This window comes from Solanum stenotomum, chromosome 1 (genome assembly GCF_019186545.1).
Source record: "Solanum stenotomum isolate F172 chromosome 1, ASM1918654v1, whole genome shotgun sequence".
Lineage (NCBI taxonomy): Eukaryota > Viridiplantae > Streptophyta > Magnoliopsida > Solanales > Solanaceae > Solanum > Solanum stenotomum.
The window spans coordinates 68,150,262-68,170,468 of record NC_064282.1 but is presented as its reverse complement, the minus strand read 5'-3'; the positions used below and the strand labels follow the sequence as shown (position 1 = coordinate 68,170,468).

At 37.8% G+C, this 20,207-nt stretch overlaps 1 protein-coding gene across 1 annotated transcript; it reads right to left on the bottom strand.

Moving 5' to 3' along the window:
* Positions 1–2,721: 2,721 nt before the first annotated feature.
* On the bottom strand, positions 2,722–5,469 carry LOC125855753 (uncharacterized). The gene is made up of 4 exons (XM_049535468.1): positions 5,447–5,469; positions 3,371–3,608; positions 2,814–2,876; positions 2,722–2,727 (listed from the first exon to the last, which is right to left on the bottom strand). The coding sequence occupies exons 1-4, from the start codon at positions 5,467–5,469 to the stop codon at positions 2,722–2,724; spliced, it is 330 nt and encodes a 109-aa protein (XP_049391425.1).
* Positions 5,470–20,207: the final 14,738 nt, after the last annotated feature.

Here is a 20,207-nt window from a genome sequence, read left to right as displayed (position 1 = left end):
GTCCCCTTAGAAGGTTTGGGAGTCAAGGAGAATCTTTCATTGGAGGAAATTCCAGTTGAGATTTTAGACCGGCAAGTTAAAAAGTTGAGAAATAAAGAAATTGCTTCAGTTAAATTTCTTGGTGCTACTTGGGAGGCAGAGATCGATATGATATCCTGATATTCTCATCTCTTTCCCCCCCGTCCCTACTCTAGCTTGAGGTATTTAGTCCCTCATGGTTTACTCCTTTGGTGTCATGTGTCTTATATATTTTCATGATTTCCTCAGTTGTTTATGATCATGAAAAAGCTTAAATTTTTGGGGAAAAAGAAAAATAATAAGTTTAGTTGGTTGACTTCTTCATGTTTATGGCCATTTGAGTATGAGTTGTATATAGACCTTATGAGATGATGTTTTGGCTTGGAGTTGATTTTCCTCCTAGGATATGTGCATTTATGTGATTGCATTAATGATGGGTCGTCTCAATGGTGCACAGAATAAAACATAATACAATTAAGCAAAACTCTCAATGCATAATGTATTACACCACATCAAGTGATGTGGTGCAATGAAAGGTGTAACACCTCAAAAAAAGACTTGTAAGGAAGGGTTCAAGAACGGTGGAAAGGTCTAAGGAAGGGTCGAATGACGGTGGAAGAGTCCATGGTTAGTGAACCCATTCTTGAACCCAAGCCTTGTGAAAAATATTCTAAGGCAATGGTCTATGGAAGGGTTCAAGAAAGATGGTAGAGTCCATGTTCAGCGAGCCCATCCTTGAACCCAACTCTTGTAAAAAATATTTTAAGGAAAGGATCTAAGGAAGGGCTCAAGGACGGTAGAAGAGTCCATGGTCCTTGAACCCAAGCCTTGTGAAAAATATTCTAAGGCAAGGGTCTAAGAAAGGTTGCAAGGTAGGTGGAAGAGTCCACGGTCAGTGAGCCCATCCTTGAACACAAGTCTTGTGAAAAATATTCTAAGGCAAGGTCTAAGGAAGGGTTAAAGGACTATGGAAGAGTCCACGGTCAGTGAACCCATCCTTGAACCCAAGCCTTGTGAAAAATATTCTATGGCAAGGGTCTAAGGAAGGGTCTAAGGAAGGTGGAAAAGTCCACAGTCAGTTTTCTTTCTTACTTTCAGTTTTGGACATGATGTATGGGCTAGGCCCAATTTCATTCTTATGTACTAGATGGCTAATGACATCTCCAACCCTAATCATATTTTATTCTCCAAATATAGAGTTCTCTATTATATGAAACAACCAACTCCAACCCAATTCTCTATTTTACTCTCTAAAAAGAATCTTATTTTCTCTCCTCAATATTATATTATTATTTCTATTATTTTTTGAGAAAGTTAACTGAAATTATTATTATTTCTATTTCATTCTTATTTTCTTATTTCATAATATACATCCTTTATTTCTGTTTTTCAAATAATCACTTTATATAATTTTCATGTAATATAAAAATTTACCTTTTCAAATTTTTACTTCATATAAAATTATATTTTTTTCCTCAAATTCTAAAAAACATAAATTGCAAGCTAATATTATATAATATAAAAATTAATGGACAATTCAAATAAAAGTAAAATTATTAATGAAATATAACTACATAAATACTCTACTTTTAAGACTATTATATTGCTCTCATAAATGTTCTATGAATGCATTACGAAGTTCAAAATGAACATTTTTACCCTTGATTATTTTATGTCTAGCTAAAGATTGTTCAAATCCGAGATTTTCATGCAACACAAACAACTACGAATAATTGAAAAAAGAAATCAACAAGCACAACTGCAATCACAACTACACTAATTATGTGGATCATACTACTTTTTTCCGAATATTCTTAAATCTGAAAACGACCTACCGGATTACTAAATTATTGTTGAGATAAAATTAATATGTTATACATTGTTATCTTGTAATCAAATTATTATGTTATGTATTGTTATCTTGTATTTTAATTATTATGTTATGTATTGTATTTTTAAATTAAATTTTGCATCTCATCATTTTAAATTAAAATTTTCATCTTATGTATTAGAGAAATAATTAATTACAAAATAATATGTTAATTACAAATTAATAGAAATAATAATAAAATAATGAAAAAGTAAAATAGAAAGGTGAATAGTAGTTCTCCCAATTTGGAGAACTACTATTCACCTCTCTATAAATGGAGAATAGAGAGTCATTTAGAGAATGGTTGGGAGAGCTTATTCTCTATTTTACTCTCCAAATGTAGAGAATGTAAGGTAAAATAGAGGTAGGCTGGAGATGGTCTAATGAGATAAGTGTTTAGACTTCCGCTTTACTTTTATAAAACTCTTGAACTTGAAATGTTGTTCTTTACCTCTCCTCATTCTATGTCTTATGTTATGAATGATAACTGGCTTGTATGGGGCCTTTCGGGTCCTAGACGCCATGTTATGCCTAGGGGTACCTTGGGTCGTGACAAAAGATATCTCAACTAGTGCTATTCGTGGGTATAATATAATTATAATGTCTTAGTTCCTTGACCAATTCTTCACATTTGTGGCATAGTACTATTCGTGGATATAATAATTTAATATCCTTAAAAGTAACCAGGATGGGATAAATCATTGGGTTCTAACAGATTGTTAGAATGAGAACTTACTAATACAAATAGGCTGCACCTCCAAGAATTATGCACAACAAAATGATGTCAATACAGAAATTTCAGCTAGATCTCAGTTGAAAGAGGAAAAGACTTGTTAAATCTGGTAACATCAAAAGATAGAAGTACTATCCTGCAAACTGCCTAAACTTACGGAGAATGACATAAGATAGTGGAAGCTCAATTTACCTGGTTAATCGTGCCCTTAAGCCTAACCTTCGTATTCTTAAGGTCAGATGTAGCCTTGTCAATCTGTCCACAAATTAAAGAAAATTAGCACAGTCCCATCCATCAGTCCCAGTCTCATCCATCAGAGGACTTGCCTATCCAATTCCATCATAGATTGGATGATCATTAATATCCACAATATAGAAGGAGCAAAACAGACCACACAAAAAGAATCCCAGACCTCATTCATATCACTGACCATGTTGTGTGAAGTATCAAAACTTTCTGATATGACCTCCAAACCTTGATCCTATGAGAATTCGAAACAAAACCATACATCGGTATTTAGGAACCAACAAGCCAGCAATAAGATGTAATAAAAGGCAAAAAACTTCCGATGAATCATGAACAAGACCTTCATGAAATATTACAAAAAAATGCATGCATGTTACATTTTGTAAAATTCATATTCTTGTTGGAATTGACTTGATTCTTCAGTTTGTTGAAAGTAATCATCATCAAATTGTCCATTTTGTATTCATTCCAAATATAGAAAGAAATGATAAACATATCATCACGATAAAGGAATTGTATAACGCAGATAAATGATTAGCGTGGAGGGGAAAAGCCTTTGGAACGAATGCAACTTTATAACCTAAATCAAATTTAATTTCTGCACGAGAACCTGAACCTCCCCATCCACCAGATTGTTTGGGTGTAGCTGCTGCACCAGCTGAAATTGCAGTTATCCTATTGGGCAGTGCAAGTACCAAAACCACTACATACAACAAATTCTTTGCTTGAAAGCCCTTTAACCTGCAAGAGGAAGTATTGTTAGTTGACAAAACAAACCCACTGAAATTAGGTTATTTCTTGTGAAGCACAGGCAAGCACTTGAGTAAAACAGTCCTAAAGAAATCCAAATAATATAATAACGGAGAAAGGAGTGTATGAGAGCCAGTGACAAGAACCAACTGCACAGACTAAGCTCTTAAGTAACATTATACTTCTATAGCTATTTGTCATACTAAATAGAGAAGGATTGCTGCCATCACTACAGAGTGGACGATGATTTGAGGTCAAATACTAGAGCATTTTCAGACATACAAGAGGATGGACATGAGACATACAAGGTATGTGAGAATTCACCAATGGTTTGATTCATCCATTGGATCCCAAAAGATTTCCAAGTTCTAAGTCACTTTCATCAAGCTTGATTAGGGTTTCATTCAATTCTCCATGGATCCAATTTGTTATGATTCAATTGTTTGATTTTAATCTTATTATGAATGATTTGATTCAATAACACGTTTTCCGATTGATTTCTCATGGACCCATGCATTATTCATGATTTTGACTATGAATTTATGAAGAAAGCTATGAACTTGTGAATGATGATGTATGGAAGCTATGTATGATTTATGAAAAGAGTGTTTATGAACTAAGGTTGCTTTCAAGATAAGCATCAATAAAATTGTGAAAAGTTTTCTCACAGCATATGAATTGTGAAAGATTCTAACATATTAAGAAATCATGATTGGTGAAAGGTTTTCTCACACATGTATGTATCATGATTTAAGGAGCTACTCTATGATGACTTAAGCTTGGATTAGTGACTTAATTGTGCTTTTCCATATATGATGATATGTTTACGAATATGCCTATTATGTTGGAATTTTTACTTAGCACCGAGAGGACATTGAGATGGAGTCTCGCCCGTTAGTAGAGGACGGATCTCTAGTAGCAATCTACTTGTCCCTAACTACGTGCCCCTGTAGGATTGTCTTAGAAAGACATAGCTAGTGGATCCACCTAAGCTAGAAGTTCATGGTCCTTACCTAGGCAAGTAGAACCTCTCTTTTCGGCTTTGAGATGTTGTGGAATTACCAAAAGGAAAGAGGTTGGTCGGGTGCAAATGGGTGTTAACTATGAAATATAAGTCAGATGGGTCCATACAAAGATATAAAGCACATTGGGTAGCAAAGGGTTATACACAGACCAATGGAATTTGATTATTTGGAGACTTTTGCCTAGTGGAAAAAATGAATACAGTGAAAATCTTATTATCATTGGCTGCAGTTTTTAATTGGAACCTACAACAATTTGATTTAAAAAAATGTCTTTTTACATGGAGACTTAGACGAGGAGATCTATATGGAGGTGCAACCTGGTTTTGAAAGCAAGAAGGGAATGTTGTGTTGACTTAAGAAGGCACTCTATGGATTAAATCAATTACCTCCCTCGTGCATGGTTTGGTAGATATACAAAGGTTATGATCAAGCTAAGGTATCGACAAACTCAAGCAGACCACACCTTGTTCATACGACACTCAAAAACAAGAAAGCTGACAACATTGTTATTTATGTGGATGACATCATAGTAACAAGTGATGATTCAGAGGAGATACAAAATTTCAAAAAGTGTTAACTCAAGGAATTTGACATCAAAAGGCTTGGTACATTAAAGTATTTTTTGGGAATCGAAGTGGCACATTCAAAACAAGGAATATTTATTTTCCCAAAAAAATATGGGCTTGATTTGCCGAAAGAAACAGAAAAATTAGGGTATAAACCAGTGGTACACCAATATCATAGATTGTGCAATGCTCCAAAAGATTATGTGGTGGATAAAGGCTTGTAGGGAAATTGATTTACTTGTCCAATACAAGGCCAGACATTGCATTTGCTGCAAGCGTTGTTAGCCTATTTATGCATGATCCTAGAGAAATGCATCTACATCAGGTGGGGAAGAGTGTCATGACCCGCCACCTCATCACGCCACGCCAGTTCCACGTGGCATAAAGTTGTCCATTTGGAAGCATAAGTATATTAGCATTTATGAGAAGATTCTAGAACCATGAAGAACTTCTTGGAAAGACTCTAGAATAGCTAAGAAGAATTCTTGAAAAGCCTTAGAATAGTCTACGCATGTAGAGAATTCTAGAAAAAGGGTTTATTTGTAAATATGTAGGGACTTATGTAACAATTATTATTTACACTTTGCCCCTAAGTTAGTAGTATAAATAGAGGGGCATCCATAGGTAAATCAACCAAGCAAAAGCGAACAATCTTCCAAAGAAATACAAAAGCCTTCTTATAAACTCACTTGTGTTTTTCTTCATTCTTTTAGTGATTTAGTATTAAAAGGCTTACTTGAGCTTGCAAGATCGTGAAAGATTCATGAACGAGTTGTCTAGTGCCACACGATGTGTTTCATAGAAGTCTAAGGCCGTGACAAAGTGGTATTAAACCAAAAGTTGATACTAATGGGCATGGCAAATGAGGAGACATTAACATTGCTAGCACCGACAACGTCAGGCAGGATGGTGGATGAAGCACCAAAAAGGGAGGAAGAATCTTAAGAAGAATGAGGAATTGTTGTGTGAACCTACACAAAGTGAAACATTAACATCCCTCTCACCTTCGGCCACTGAGGCAAGTGATGATGAACGTGGGGAACAACCCGTAGACGTTATGCCTAGAATTGAGTGGATTGCGGGGTTGACACGGCAAGGTAGGTTGTCATGATTTTAGACAGACGTTTCAACGGGTCGATTACAAGTTCAAGACTCTTGAGGACTTCACCTTTGACGAAAATGAGAACATCTACAAAGAGTTGGAGGCGCATAGGCATGCGGAATATCAGATGAAAAAATCATCTCTTCCTTGGATGTCGGCTCATGGATGCATTCAGCACAATTAAAACAATGAAGGCTGAGATGAAAGCACTCAAAGTGGGCATTGAAGTTGGAGGACCCTCGTCGTTCGACAGATATAGGGAGGCCAAGGTTGAGGCTCCCAAGCCACCTCAAAGGCGTCTGTGATGCGCAAGAGGTGGAGAATTTCCTATGGCATTTGGAGAACTACTTCAAGTGCAAAAGGGTGAAGAGAGATGAGATCAAGATCAACACTGTCGTGTTGTACCTCTCAGATATGGTCATGTTGTGGTGGAGGCGTAAAGAGTCTGAGATACAAAAGGGGCTTTGCACCATCAACACTTGGGAGCAATTCCGAGAAGAGTTCAAGAAGGCATTCTTTCCCAACAACGTCATCTATGAGGCAAAGCGCAAGTTTAGGGAGTTGAAGCAAACAAACAACATACGAGCATCTGTGAAGGAGTTCACCACCCTCACGCTTCAGATTCCCAACCTCACGGATGAAGATATGTTGTTCCACTTCATGGATGGGATGCGTAGTTGGGCCAAGATGGAGTTGGAGCACCAATAGGTTAGGACTATTGATGAAAGTCACGCAGGCCGAAGCATTGACAGACTTTAAGCATGACAGAGAAAAAGGAGAAGAGAAGAGAGGTAGTCATGACCAAGGTAGAGAAGATCATGGAAAAAGCAAAGAGCTACAACCACATCCCAAGAATTATGACACCTATAAGCCTGATGGCAAAAAGTTTGGACATTAGAATGATGTTACAAGAAAACACAGACTACAAAGGGAAACATGCAGTGGGCTGCATGGCTATGCAAGACGCCCTGAACTGAATTATCTCAGTGCCATATAACAAGAATGAAAGGACAAAGATACACAAGAACCTAGGCAAGGTTTGGGCATGACGCAGTTGGGCCTGATTGGTCTATGTGGATCTATCACAAAGCAATCAGAGAATCCCAAAGAATATGGCGCACAATATGTAGACATCACGATCAATGGAAGACCCGCTCATGTTATGGTCAACACAGGTGCAGAGGCCAACATCATTACCAAGAGCCAAGCAACAAAGTTAAGGTTGAGTTACAATCCAACTAACACTCACCTCAAGACAGTCAATGCTCCACTGACTCCCTTGTGCCGAGTCACTCATGGAGTAAGCATCACGAAAGGCAAGTGTCAAGTTAAAACAACATTTATTGTCGCTCTCTTAGATATCTTTGGCATAATTCTTGGGCAAGAGTTCTTCCAGAAATGTCACACGATGACCAATTCTTACGTCCAACAACTCTTAGTCATGGAGCAAAAAGGATCATGTATGGTGCCCCTGATTAAGGCACTAAAGATAGAAGGACAAGCTCAACTATTGGCTATGTAGCTCATGACGGGCCTTAAGAAAGAGGAGTTGACGCTTAAAGCCACCATTGCGAGAGTGACTAAAAACAATAGCGCTAGAGCATTTTTGCCACCACGTATAAATAAAGTACTAAAAGAGAATAAGGATGTAATGTCTAAGGAGTAGCACAAGGGCATTGATCGAGTCAATATTCTACTAGTCGCGCGTGTGAGAAGACAAGATTCAGTGGTTCATATAAAAACAATGTGCCACGGTCGTCGCAACATCAGGTGGGGAAGAGTGTCATGACCCGCCACCCGCCACCTCATCACACCACATAAGCGCCACGTAGCATAAAGTTGTCCATTTGGAAGCATAAGTATGCTAGCTTTTATGAGAAGATTCTAGAACGATGAAGAACTTCTTGGAAAGACTCTAGAAAATCTAGGAAGAATTCTTGAAAAGCCTTAGAATATTCTACGCATGTAGAGAATTCTAGAGAAAAAGGTTTATTTGTAAATATGTAGGGACATATGTAACAATTATTATTTACATTTTAGACCCTAAGTTAGTAGTATAAATAGAGGGACATCCATTTGTAAATCGACCAAGCAAAAGCAAGCAATCTTTCAAAGCAATACAAAAGTCTTCTTATAAACCCTCTTCTGTCTTTCTTCATTCTCTTAGCGAACTAGTATAAAAAGGCTTATTTGAGCTTGCAAGATCGTGAAAGATTCGTGAGCGAGTTGTCAAGTGTTGCACGGTGTTCTCAATTGAAGTCTAAGGTTGTGACACTATGGCATAAACGACTAGGACACACTTCTACTTCAGTCCTTAGTAAATTGTTTGCTACTGATGTCACTACTGTTAGAAATAAAATAGTACACTGTGCATTCTGCCCTTGTGGTAAACAGTGTAGATTACCTTTCTAGTCTAGTAGCATAAAAAGTGGTAGTTGTTTTAAATTGTTTCATGTAGATCTTTGGGGTCCCTACAAGACTGATACATATGATGGGAACAAATATTTCTTGACAGTTGTAGATGATTTTTCAAGATATACATGATTGTTTCTTTAAAATGGAAATCTGATGTTTGTATATCCCTTCAATACTTTATGAATTATACCAAAAAACAGTTTGGAAAATTAGTAAAAAATAATAAAGACTGATAGCGGTACTAAGTTCATAACACAATATGCGATCAATTATTTAAACAATTAGCAATTGTTCATCAGACAACATGGGTTTACACTCCTCAACAGAATGATGTGGCTGAAAGGAAACATACACATATTCTTGAAGTGACTAGGGCCATTAGATTACAAGCTAATATACCTACTAAATTTTGGGGGAATTGTGTACTGGCTGTAGCTTATTTGATAAATAAGCTTCCTAAATCAGCTTTAAATGATAAATCGCCATTTGCCAAATTCTATGAAAAAGGATCCATCTCTTACTCATTTGAAAGTACTAGGTTGTTTATGCTTTGCTGATATGCCTAATCAACAGGATAAGCTATTATCTAGGTCTAGCATATCTGTCCATATGGGTNGCCGACTGAGCAAAAAGGGTAAAAACAAAAAGAAAGGATAGAATCTAGACACAGAGAGGTCCAAGCGGAAATGAAAAGAAAGTAGACGAGCATACCAGAAGTAAACTAAGTACAACTAAACCAAACCTAACTGGACCCCCATAAGCCCAGAAGGTACACTCGTGCGCAAGTTCAAATAAAATCTGAACGGACCCCCATAAACCCGACAGGTATACAGAAAAGCTAAGTCTACTAAGAAAGAAGAAAATCGAACTCCCAGCCCAAAGTAACCAAGATAATTCATCAGACTCCACCCAGCCAGCAGTGCACTCCCAGCCCAGCTAGAAAGAGTGACCCTAGAGGGCACCCAACCAAACAGTCCACTCCCATCCCAGCTAGAAAGAGGGACCCGAGGGTGAGGTAGATATCGCGAGTCGTCCTACCATGCAGTCAACTCCCAGCCCAGCTATAAAGAGCGACTTGGGAACACCCAGCCAGCAGCACACTCGTAGCCCAGCTAGAAAGAGAGGCCCGGGGGCGATCGCCGATATCACCGAGTCTACCCAGTCAGTGATACGCTCCCAGCCCAACTAGAAAGAACGACCCCGCGGGTGATGGTATATCTAATAGGATCCAATCCAACAACAACCACCGTGGAACGCCGTCCACTCTAAGAAATCACAGAAAAGGCTCCAAGCCTATACTGTCTCAATCCCACACCTTTAGTGATGCATTAAACCTTCGAGAACGCGTCAGAACTAGAGGGAGAAGATACAGAAGTGCAGCAAGCAGTGATAACGCCTAATCTAAGGCTCAAGCTATCCAGCCTACACGAGTCATAAGTCCAAGGCAATGCTAGCCTAATTGGAATGCCTGGTATATATAATATAAGGTGTAATATTGTATATACATGGTATAATTGCTTATTACTTTTAGCGTACCTCTAAAAATAAATTATATCAATAACAACAATAATAGTATATCTAGTATAATCAAATAAGTGGATATATGTATAATAAAATATTACTAACAATATTTATGAAATATATATAATAATGATTTGCAAATTTTGGTATAATTACATACAAAATAAGAGGAGTATAATTGTTAAAGAAGAGTGAGAATATAATAAACATTAATAGTATAATTTATTTTATAAATAAAAAAGGGCACACTTATCTAGAGAAACCCTTCGTCTCTAGTTTTCTTTTTCAAGATAAGTTGAAAAGACTCTACTTTTTCAAAAAAGATAAAAAAGTTGTACTTCCTGTACTTTTTCAAAGAAAAACTCCTCCTCTTTCTTCTTCTCTCTTCTTCTCTATACTTTTCAAGCTCTTCGTATAGCTCCGCCTCCTCTCTGAAGAGGTCGCCGGAAACTGATCTCCTTTTCCCCAAATTTTTTTCTCGGCTCTGGTCAAAGTGTCCGGATCGGATTGACCGAATCCAACACACACCCCTTACCCGTGCCCACACTTGTGTCGCGTCGAGACGGGTTCGCCAGCAAAAATGAAGAGTCCGCGCAACATAGTTGAGCACCAATATGGAGTAAGAGTTCAGACAATTCAAATCGACGACTCCTTATTGCCTCAAGAAGGCCCTTTTAGTGGATCGGATCCATCAGTTTAGTTGTGTTCTATACTCTGACAAGGTATAGGATGGCTCTGGCAATGTGGGTAAGACGTTGTATCATCACAAGGCTCATAGTGATGGTTGTTGATAGAGAAACCCCCTAGTAAAGTAAAGAGTAATTATATATATATATATTTAGTTCAGTTCACTATTTGCTATTATTGCATTTTATTTGTGAAGCTTAAATAATTTTATCTCATGCTTATACGTTACTTCAATTGAGTTATATTTCAGCCTCTCAGTTCAGTTATTGTTTCACTCAGCCATATAACATACTCAGACATGCAATGAATTAATGTCATTCGACCTGCATTATTTTCTTACACAGATACAGGTGCAGGATCATCAACAGGTGTTTCATAGAGATCACTCGGTCACTCGTCAGCTTTTGGTGAGGCCTCCTAGCTTTTAGAGGACTCCAGTTTCTAGTTTACTTTTAGTAGTTGTTAAGGTTGTTGTGGGTCTTGTCACGACGCCTATCTTAAAACAGTAAAGGCTTCATAGATATATAGTATTGAGAGTCTTTTAGTATTGCTATTCAAATGTTTTGTTCAAACTATTACTACTTTCATTCAGTATTTTCAGACGGTTTAATTGAGAGATTTGACTTAGTGATTTATTTTAGCTATAAAGTCTATATCTGCTTGAGTCACTCTTCCATTAAGTAGTAAGTCAGACCAAGGATTCGCAACAATTGTTCACGAGTTTCGGCCACGTCCAGGGTGTAGGCTCGGGGCAGACACTTCTACTATCAAATATACTCTTACAATAACGAAGAATCCACACACAACTAAAATTATTCATGTAGGAAATCCAAGATCATAGTCCTGAACAACATGCCCATAAAGTTATTAGAAAGGAATAATTTAGACTCATATCCGTAAATACCGACCTCATCAACATATTCATGCTAACTGCATACCCAACTCATGTTATTTAAGTTAAGAACAATTGATAATGCAAACCGTCTCAGTGGTGCAGAAAATAAAACATAATACAATTAAGCAAAACTCCCATTGCATAATCCATTGCACCACATCAAGTGATGTGGTGCAATGAAAGGTGTCACACCTAAAAAAAACGACTTGTAAGGAAGGGTTCAAGAACGGTGGAAAGGTCTGAGGAAGATTTCAAGGACGGTAGAAGAGTTACGGTCAGTGAACCCCTTGAATCCAAATTCTCAGGCAAGGGTCTAAGGAAAGGTTCAAGGACGGTGGAAGAGTCCACGGTCAGTGAACCAATCCTTGAATCCAAGCCTTGTGAAAAATATTCTCAGGCAAGGGTCTATGGAAGGGTTCAAGGAAGGTGGAAGACTCCACGATCAGTGAACCAATCCTTGAACCCAAGCCTTGTGAAAAAAATTCTAAGGCAAGGGTCTAAGGAAGGATTCAAGAACGGTGAAAGAGTCCACGGTCAGTGAACTCATACTTGAACCCAAGTCTTGTGAAAAATATTCTAAGACAATGGTCTAAGGAATGGTTCAAAGACGGTAGAAGAGTCCACGGTCAGTGAACCCATCCTTGAACCCAAGCCTTGTGAAACATATTCTAAGGCAAGGGACTAAGGAAGGGTTCAAGGACGGTGGAAGAGTTTACGGAATGTGAACCCATCCTTGAACCCAAGCCTTGTGAAAAACATTTTTAAGACAAGGGTCTAAGGAAGGGTTCAAGGAAGGTGGAAGAGTCCACGATCAGTGAACCCATCCTTGAACCCAAGCCTTGTGAAAAATATTCTAAGGCAAGGGTTTAAAGAAGGGTTCAAGGACGGTGGAAGAGTCCACGGTCAGTGAACCCATCCTTGAACCCAAGCCTTGTGCAAGGCAAGGGTCTAAGGAAGGGTTCAAGAAAGGTGGAAAAGTCCACGATCAGTGAACCCATCCTTGTAAAAAAACTATTCTAAGGTAATGATTCACGGACACGTTCAAAGACGATAGAATGGTCCACGAATGGTAGACCCGTCCGTGGAGATTGATTTAGAAAAATAAAACTCGTCAGTTAAGCCTAAAATAATCCTAGACCCTATATAAGTCTATTAAGCCTAAAATTTAACCATTCCAAATCACTCTTTAAATTTCCCCAAATCTCTCCAAGTTCTCTCTCCAAATATTTCTCTCTAAAAGAAGAAAGAGAAGTCAAGCTAGGGATTTCAATACCAAGTCTCCTAATCCTCCATCGATTACAAGTTTTTGGCATCAAGGTACGATAGTTTTCATCCATGGATTTCTTCTATTCACGGAGTTCCCAAATTCTCCTATTTTCGAAGTTACAAATCCCTAATTGAGTTAGGGTTTTCTTCAATTGTCATGGGTTCTCTTCAATGTTGATTTAAATGATTGAATTATGATCTATTATGCATGAATTGATGAAATACTATGATTTTTATGATGATTCGCCATGAACGGTAAATCCCATGTTTTCCAATTATGATGATATGATGTGGCTCTTGAACTACGAAAGGTGAATCATGAAATTATGCATATTCAAGAAAGATGGAAGAGTCCATGTTCGGTGAACTCATCCTTGAACCAAGCCTTGTGAAAAATATTCTAAGGCAAGGGTCAAAAGAAGGGTTCAAGGACGGTAGAAGAGTTCATGGTAAGTGAACTCATCCTTGAACCCAAGCACTGTGAAAAATATTCTAAGGCAAGGGTCTAGAAAAGGGTTCAAGGTAGGTGGAAGAGTCCACGGCCAGTGATCTCATCCTTGAACCCAAGCATTGTGAAAAATATTCTAAGGCAAGGGTCTAAGGTAGGGTTAAAGGGCGGTGAAAGAGTCCACGGTCAATGAATCCATCCTTGAACCCAAGCCTTGTAAAAAATATTCTAAGGCAAGGGTACAAGAAAGGGTTCAAGGAAAGGGCGAAGAGTCCTCGGTCAGTGAACCCAAGCCTTGTAAAAACATTATTCTAAGGCAATGATTCACGAGCAGGTTCAAGAACAGTAGAATGGTTCACGGATGGTAGACCCGTCCATGGAGATTGACTTAGAAATATAAAACTCGTCAGTTATTTTTTTCAAGGGTATATGGGTCTTTTCCTAGACTAGGTAGTGTTAATCCTAATCCTAGACCCTATATAAGCTTTTAAGCCTAAAATTTAACCATTCTAAATCACTCTTTAAATTTCCCCAAATCTCTCCAATTTGTTTCCCCAAATATTTCTCTCTCTAAGAGAAGAAGCTGAAGTCAAGCTAGGGTTTTCAAGAAGTCTCCTAATCCTCCATTGATTGCAAGCTTTTGGCATCAAGGTATGATAGTTTTTATCTATGGATTCCTTCCATTCATGGAGTTCCCAAATTCTCCTATTTTCAAAGTTAGAAATCATCAATTGAGTTAGGGTTTTCTTCAATTTTCATGGGTTCTCTTCAATGTTGATTTAAATGATTGAATTATGATCTATTATGCATGAATTGATGAAATACTATGATTCCCCATGAACCCATGTAAATCCCATGTTTTCTAATTATGATGATATGATGTGGGTCCTGAGCTATGAAAGGTGAATTATGGAATTATGCATGTTCTTATGGAATTGATGAGACATGAAGTAGATTGCTTTGAGAGTAAAAGCATATATGTTGTTGTTGTGGTTAATTATTGTGAAAGGATTGCTCACATAACTAACTTATGCAAGAATGTGAAAGGTTTTCTCAAATTAAGGATTCTAAGGTTGAAAGGTCTTCTCACCTAAAATGAATCAAAGATACGGAGTTATTCTAATGAAACCTAGATTGGATTGGTTTCTTCATTGTACCTTTCCATGGATGACATATGACTTAGCTTGGATTGGTAAGATGACATGCCCTTCCATGGATAATAAAGACAAGTTAAGAAAATCACTAGTCTGTGGGATTTATGCTTAGCATCGAGAGGATATTGAGATGGGAGCTCTCCCTTTGTAGAGGACGGGTTTCTAGAAGCAATCTCTTTATCCCACACCTATGTGCCCCCATAGGATGATTGTCTTAGATAGACATTAGTTAGTGGATCCACATAAGCTAGAAGTTCATGGTCTTACCTTGGCAAGTAGTAGACCCATTTTTGGTGTGGGGTAGACACCAGATTCCGTGTTGATAGCTCACATGGTCTTATATGTCGGTTAAAGGTAAATCTCCCACAATAATGAACCTTATTCAAAAAGAATCTCACATGTGACTTAAGATTGTAACACGTCAAAATATTCTAAGGTAAGGGTCCAAGGAAGGGTTCAAGGACGGTGGAAAAGTCCACGGTCAATGAACCCAACCTTGAACCCAAGCCTTGTGAAAAACATTCTGAAAAGGCAAGGGTCCAAGGAAGAGTTCAGGGACGGTGGAAGAGTCCACGGCCGGTGAACCCAAGCCTTGTGAAAAATATTCTATAGCAAGGGTCCAAGAAAGGGTTCAAGGACGGTGGAAGAGTCCACGGCCGGTGAACCCAAGCCTTGTGAAAAATATTCTAAGGCAAGGTTCTAAGGAAGGGTTCAAGGACGGTGGAAGAGTCCACGGCTAGTGAACCATCTTTGATCCCAAACCTTGTGAAAAATATTCTAAGGCAAGGTTCTAAGGAAGGTTTCAAAGACGGTGGAAGAGTCCACGGCCAGTGAACCCATCCTTGAACCCAAGTCTTGTGAAAAATATTCTAAGGCAAGGGTCTAGGGAAGGGTTCAAGGACGGTGGAAGAGTTCACGGCCGGTGAACCCATCTTTGATCCCAAACCTTGTGAAAAATATTCTAAGGCAAGGTTCTACGGAAGGTTTCAAGGATGGTGGAAGAGTCCACGGCTAGTGAACCCATCCTTGAACCCAAGTCTTGTGAAAGATATTCAAAGGCAAGGGTTCAAGGACGGTGGAAGAGTCCACGGTCAGTGAACCCGTCCTTGAACCGACGCCTTGTAGAAAAAATTTCCAAGGCAATGATTCACGGACGTGTCCACGGCCGGTAGAATGGTCCACGGGCAGTAAACCCATCCGTGGAGATTTACTTAGAAAAAAATTTCAGGCCTCTAGTTCACGAGAGCCTTTACTGGCCGTGAATCAAAGAATGGCTGGTGAAACCCTTCAGTTAACTTTTTCAAGGTTATATGGGTCATTTCCTATGCATCTAATACCAAAACTAAATCATTTTAATCCTAATCCTAGACCCTATATAAGTCTTTTTAAGTCAAAATACACCCATTTACTCCATTATTTCCCAACACTCAAATCAAAACCACAAAGTTCATCTTCTAAACAAAATTTCTCTCTCTAAAACTCAAAGAAGAAGAAGAGTAGAATTGGAGCTAGGGCTTGAAGAAACAAGGCTATTTGACTCAATTTCTTTGGAGAATCATAACTAAGGTATGGCAGTCCTTCATCCATGGATAGTTTTCATCCATGGAGCCCTTCCAAACTAAATTTCTAAACTAGTGATTTTCTCCAAAAGTTAGGGTTTGACTTCAATCTTATGGGTTCTTTCAAAAAACATTTTTAATGGTTGATTTATGATGGATTAGGATTGAATTAATGACTTATTGATGATTTATTGTTGATTTATGATGAATTCCCCCAAGAACCCATGAAACTCCATATCCCCCAATGTATGCCTTTGTGATGTGGGTGAATTGATGAAGGAAGAGTACTATGAGATTATGCTTGTAGTAATTTAGTTAATTGATTCATGTTATTATCCATATCTAATGTACCAAGTCTAGATGTGTCATGGAATTTGATCCTTGAAACAAGAGGGGTGAACCATGAGAATTATACATGATTGTGGGCTCATTGTATATGCTTTATGAACATGATTATATTCTAATTGTTGTGTTGATTGAAAGGTCATTCTCATAAACACATAATGAACATGATGTGAAAGGTTTTCTCACAATGCAATGATTCTAAGGTTGAAAGGCTATTCTCACCTATTGAATCTAAGAGTTATCTCATGAACCATGAAGGATTGAGTGTCAAGGCATTCTTCCATAATAATGAACTTGAATCAAGAATAAATATGACATTGTGGGAAGTAATGCTTAGCACCGAGTTATTTAAAATATGAGATGGAACCTTGTACCACAGTTGAGTCCGGGTTCCCAAAACATGTATCTCATGAGATGGAGACCTTTTACCACAGTTGAGTATGTGTTTCTAGTAACAATCTCCTTATCCCATAACTATGTGCCCCCATAGGTTATTTAGCTAGTGGATCCACCTAAAAGCTAATACATGTTAGTTCTACCTTAGGCAAGTAGGACACCTCTTTTCGGTGTGGGGCATGACACCGGATTCCATGTTAAGCTCACGTGGTCTATGTCGGTTAAGGCTTATTCCCGCCATGACAAGAACATGAACAAGAACATAAACTATGAATGATGGTTACTCAATAAGCTTTACTTAGCTTAGGTAGGTTTATGGGATCTTATTCATGCATTGCACAAGTATGCTTTGAGGGTACAAATGGTGCGGTTCTCTTATGATATGAGTATTTATGTAATGAACATGCTTATGACTTATGATCTTCCATTGTCTTCTAAATGATGTTTTAACTTACAAATTGCATGCATTCAACTAAAATGTCATTTTTAGCATTTTTCAAAGATTTTATGCATGACTATCATACTTGGGGCATTTTTGTACTAACCCATATTTCTTCTACATTTTTCCACAAAGTGTAGGGTCCGGTTCTTAAGGCGATCTTCATTTGGTTCAAGCTTGGATTCGACTATTCTTCTTGTTTGTGGTGAGTCCTCAAAATTCGAGGACGGTTGTTCATTTTGAGTGTCATCTCTAGTATTTCATTTTCGAACTATGTTGTATGGGCTATGCCCCTTTCATTTGAACTATTGTAATAGATGGCTAATTGAGAAAAGTCTAGACTTCCGCTTTTCCTTTATAAAGATATTTGGACTTAAATGTGGTTTACTCTTCATTGTTCTAATGTTTTATGTTATGATATGCTAAGTGGCTTACATGGTGCCCTTCGAAGTTTTATGTGCCTTAAGTCTAGGGGGTACCCTTGGGTCGTGACAAAGATGATGACTATTTGCATTGATCATGTTTTATGCCATATGGTTTCTATCTCTCAAGATTTATGTTTTAGCTTAATCATTGCTTACTTATGAAAATGTCTCTTTTTAGCATGTTTAAATGTTTTTTGCATAACTATCATACTTCGTACATTGTTTTGTACTAACGCATACTCTTCCCTACATTTCCCAAAATGTAGGGTTCTCGGTTTCGTGGCTAGAGGTTGATATGAGAGATTTCGAGCTTTTGTGAGTCCTCATGCTTCGAGGACTAATTTTCATTGTTATAGTTTTCTCTTACTTTCAGTTTTGGACATGATACATAGGCTAAGCCCAATTTGATTCTTATGTACTAGATGGCTAACGGCATCTCCAACCCTAATCTCTATTTTACTCTCCAAATATAGAGTTCTCTATTGTATGAGACAACCAACTCCAACCCAATTCTCTATTTTACTCACTCTCTAAAAAAGAATCTTTCTTTCTCTCCTCAATATTATATTATTATTTCTATTTCATTCTTATTTTCTTATTTCATAATATACATCCTTTATTTCTTTTTTTCAAATAATCACTTTATATAATTTTCATGTAATATAAAAATTTACCCTTTCAAATTTTTACTTCATATAAAATTATAATTTTTTCCTCAAATTCTGAAAAACATAAATTGCAAGCTAATATTATATAATATACAAATTAATGGACAATTCAAATAAAAGTGAAATTATTAATGAAATATAATTACCTAAATACTCTACTTTTAAGATTATTATATTGATCTCATAAATGTTCTATTAATGCATTACGAAGTTCAAAATGAACATTTTTTCCCTTAATTATTTTATGTCTAAGTAAAGATTGTTCAAATCCGAGATTTTCATGCAACAAGAACAACTACGAATAGTTGGAATAAAAAATCAACAAGCACAACCGCAATCATTTAGAGAATGGTTGGAGAGCCCGTTCTCTATTTTATTCTCCAGATGTATAGAATTGAGAGTAAAATAAAGGTGGATTGGAGATGGTCTAATGAGACAAGTGTTTAGACTTCCGCTTTAATTTTATAAAACTCTTGAACTTGAAATGTTGTACTTTACCTCTCTTCATTCTCTGTCTTATGTTATGAATGCTAAGTGGCTTGTATGGGGCTTTTCGGGGTCCTATACGCCATGTTACGGCTAGGGGTACCTTGGGTCGTGACAAACTTGGTAATCTGAGCACAAGGTTAAGAAAGGTCTTAGGAAGTCTCATAAGCCACGTCGAGTAGTCTTGTTCATGAGTGTGAAGCGTGCCTCATTTATGAATGAGATGTTATAAGACGATTAAGAAACTCCACTTCTTTCATTACTATAAAGTCAAGCGGTAGAGTATAACTCTATATGTCTTTCACCTAATCCCTATCCGGAGTTTTTCAGGATATGGCCCCTCGAAGAGTTTACGTTAGAAGGAAAGCGAATGAGAATGTGGAACGAGAAGCTCCTCCTCAAGTTCCGGTCGACCCTTTGGCCGAGCAACTGACTAATGCGAAGATTAGGGCTGCTTTTCAAGTTTTGGCTCAAGCCATGACAGCTTAAGCCAATAGGGAGCTTGTGGCCCCCGTGAACCCAAATGTGGATACGACGACATCAAGAGTGCGAGACTTTACTAGAATGAATCCCTCGTAGTTTCATGGATCCAAGGTTGAGGAAGATCCTCAAGAGTTTATTGATGAAGTGTATAAGACGTTTATGATCATGGGAGTGACGCTAGTGGAAAATATGGAATTGGCCGCTTACCAACTTATGGGTGTTGCTCAAGTTTGGTTCAACCAATGGAAGGAAGAGACGACAGTTGATGTGGGTCCTCTTGATTGGGAAAAGTTTAAGGTTGCTTTCCTTGATAGATTCTTTCACCTTGAAATGAGGGAGGCAAAGGTGCTTGAATTCATCAACATTCGAGAAGGAAATATTAGTGTGAAAGAATATGCTTTGAAGTTCACACAACTATCTCGATATGCTCCCACTATGATTGTCGATCCCAGGGCAAGGATGATTAAGTTCGTTTTTAAAGAGTGTCGTACCGCCATGCTCATCAATGACATGGACATCTCTCATCTCATGGTACATGCTCAACATATCGAAGAGGACAAACTTAAGAAAGGTCTAGAGAAGCAAAGAGGGCTAAAACCAGTGATAGTAATTTCTCTCATGCAAGGTCTGATGGACATGGTCGTCCTAAGTTTTGACAAAGATTTTACGGCCAAGGTTCTTCCCATGCTCCTTCTAAGTTCAACAAAAAT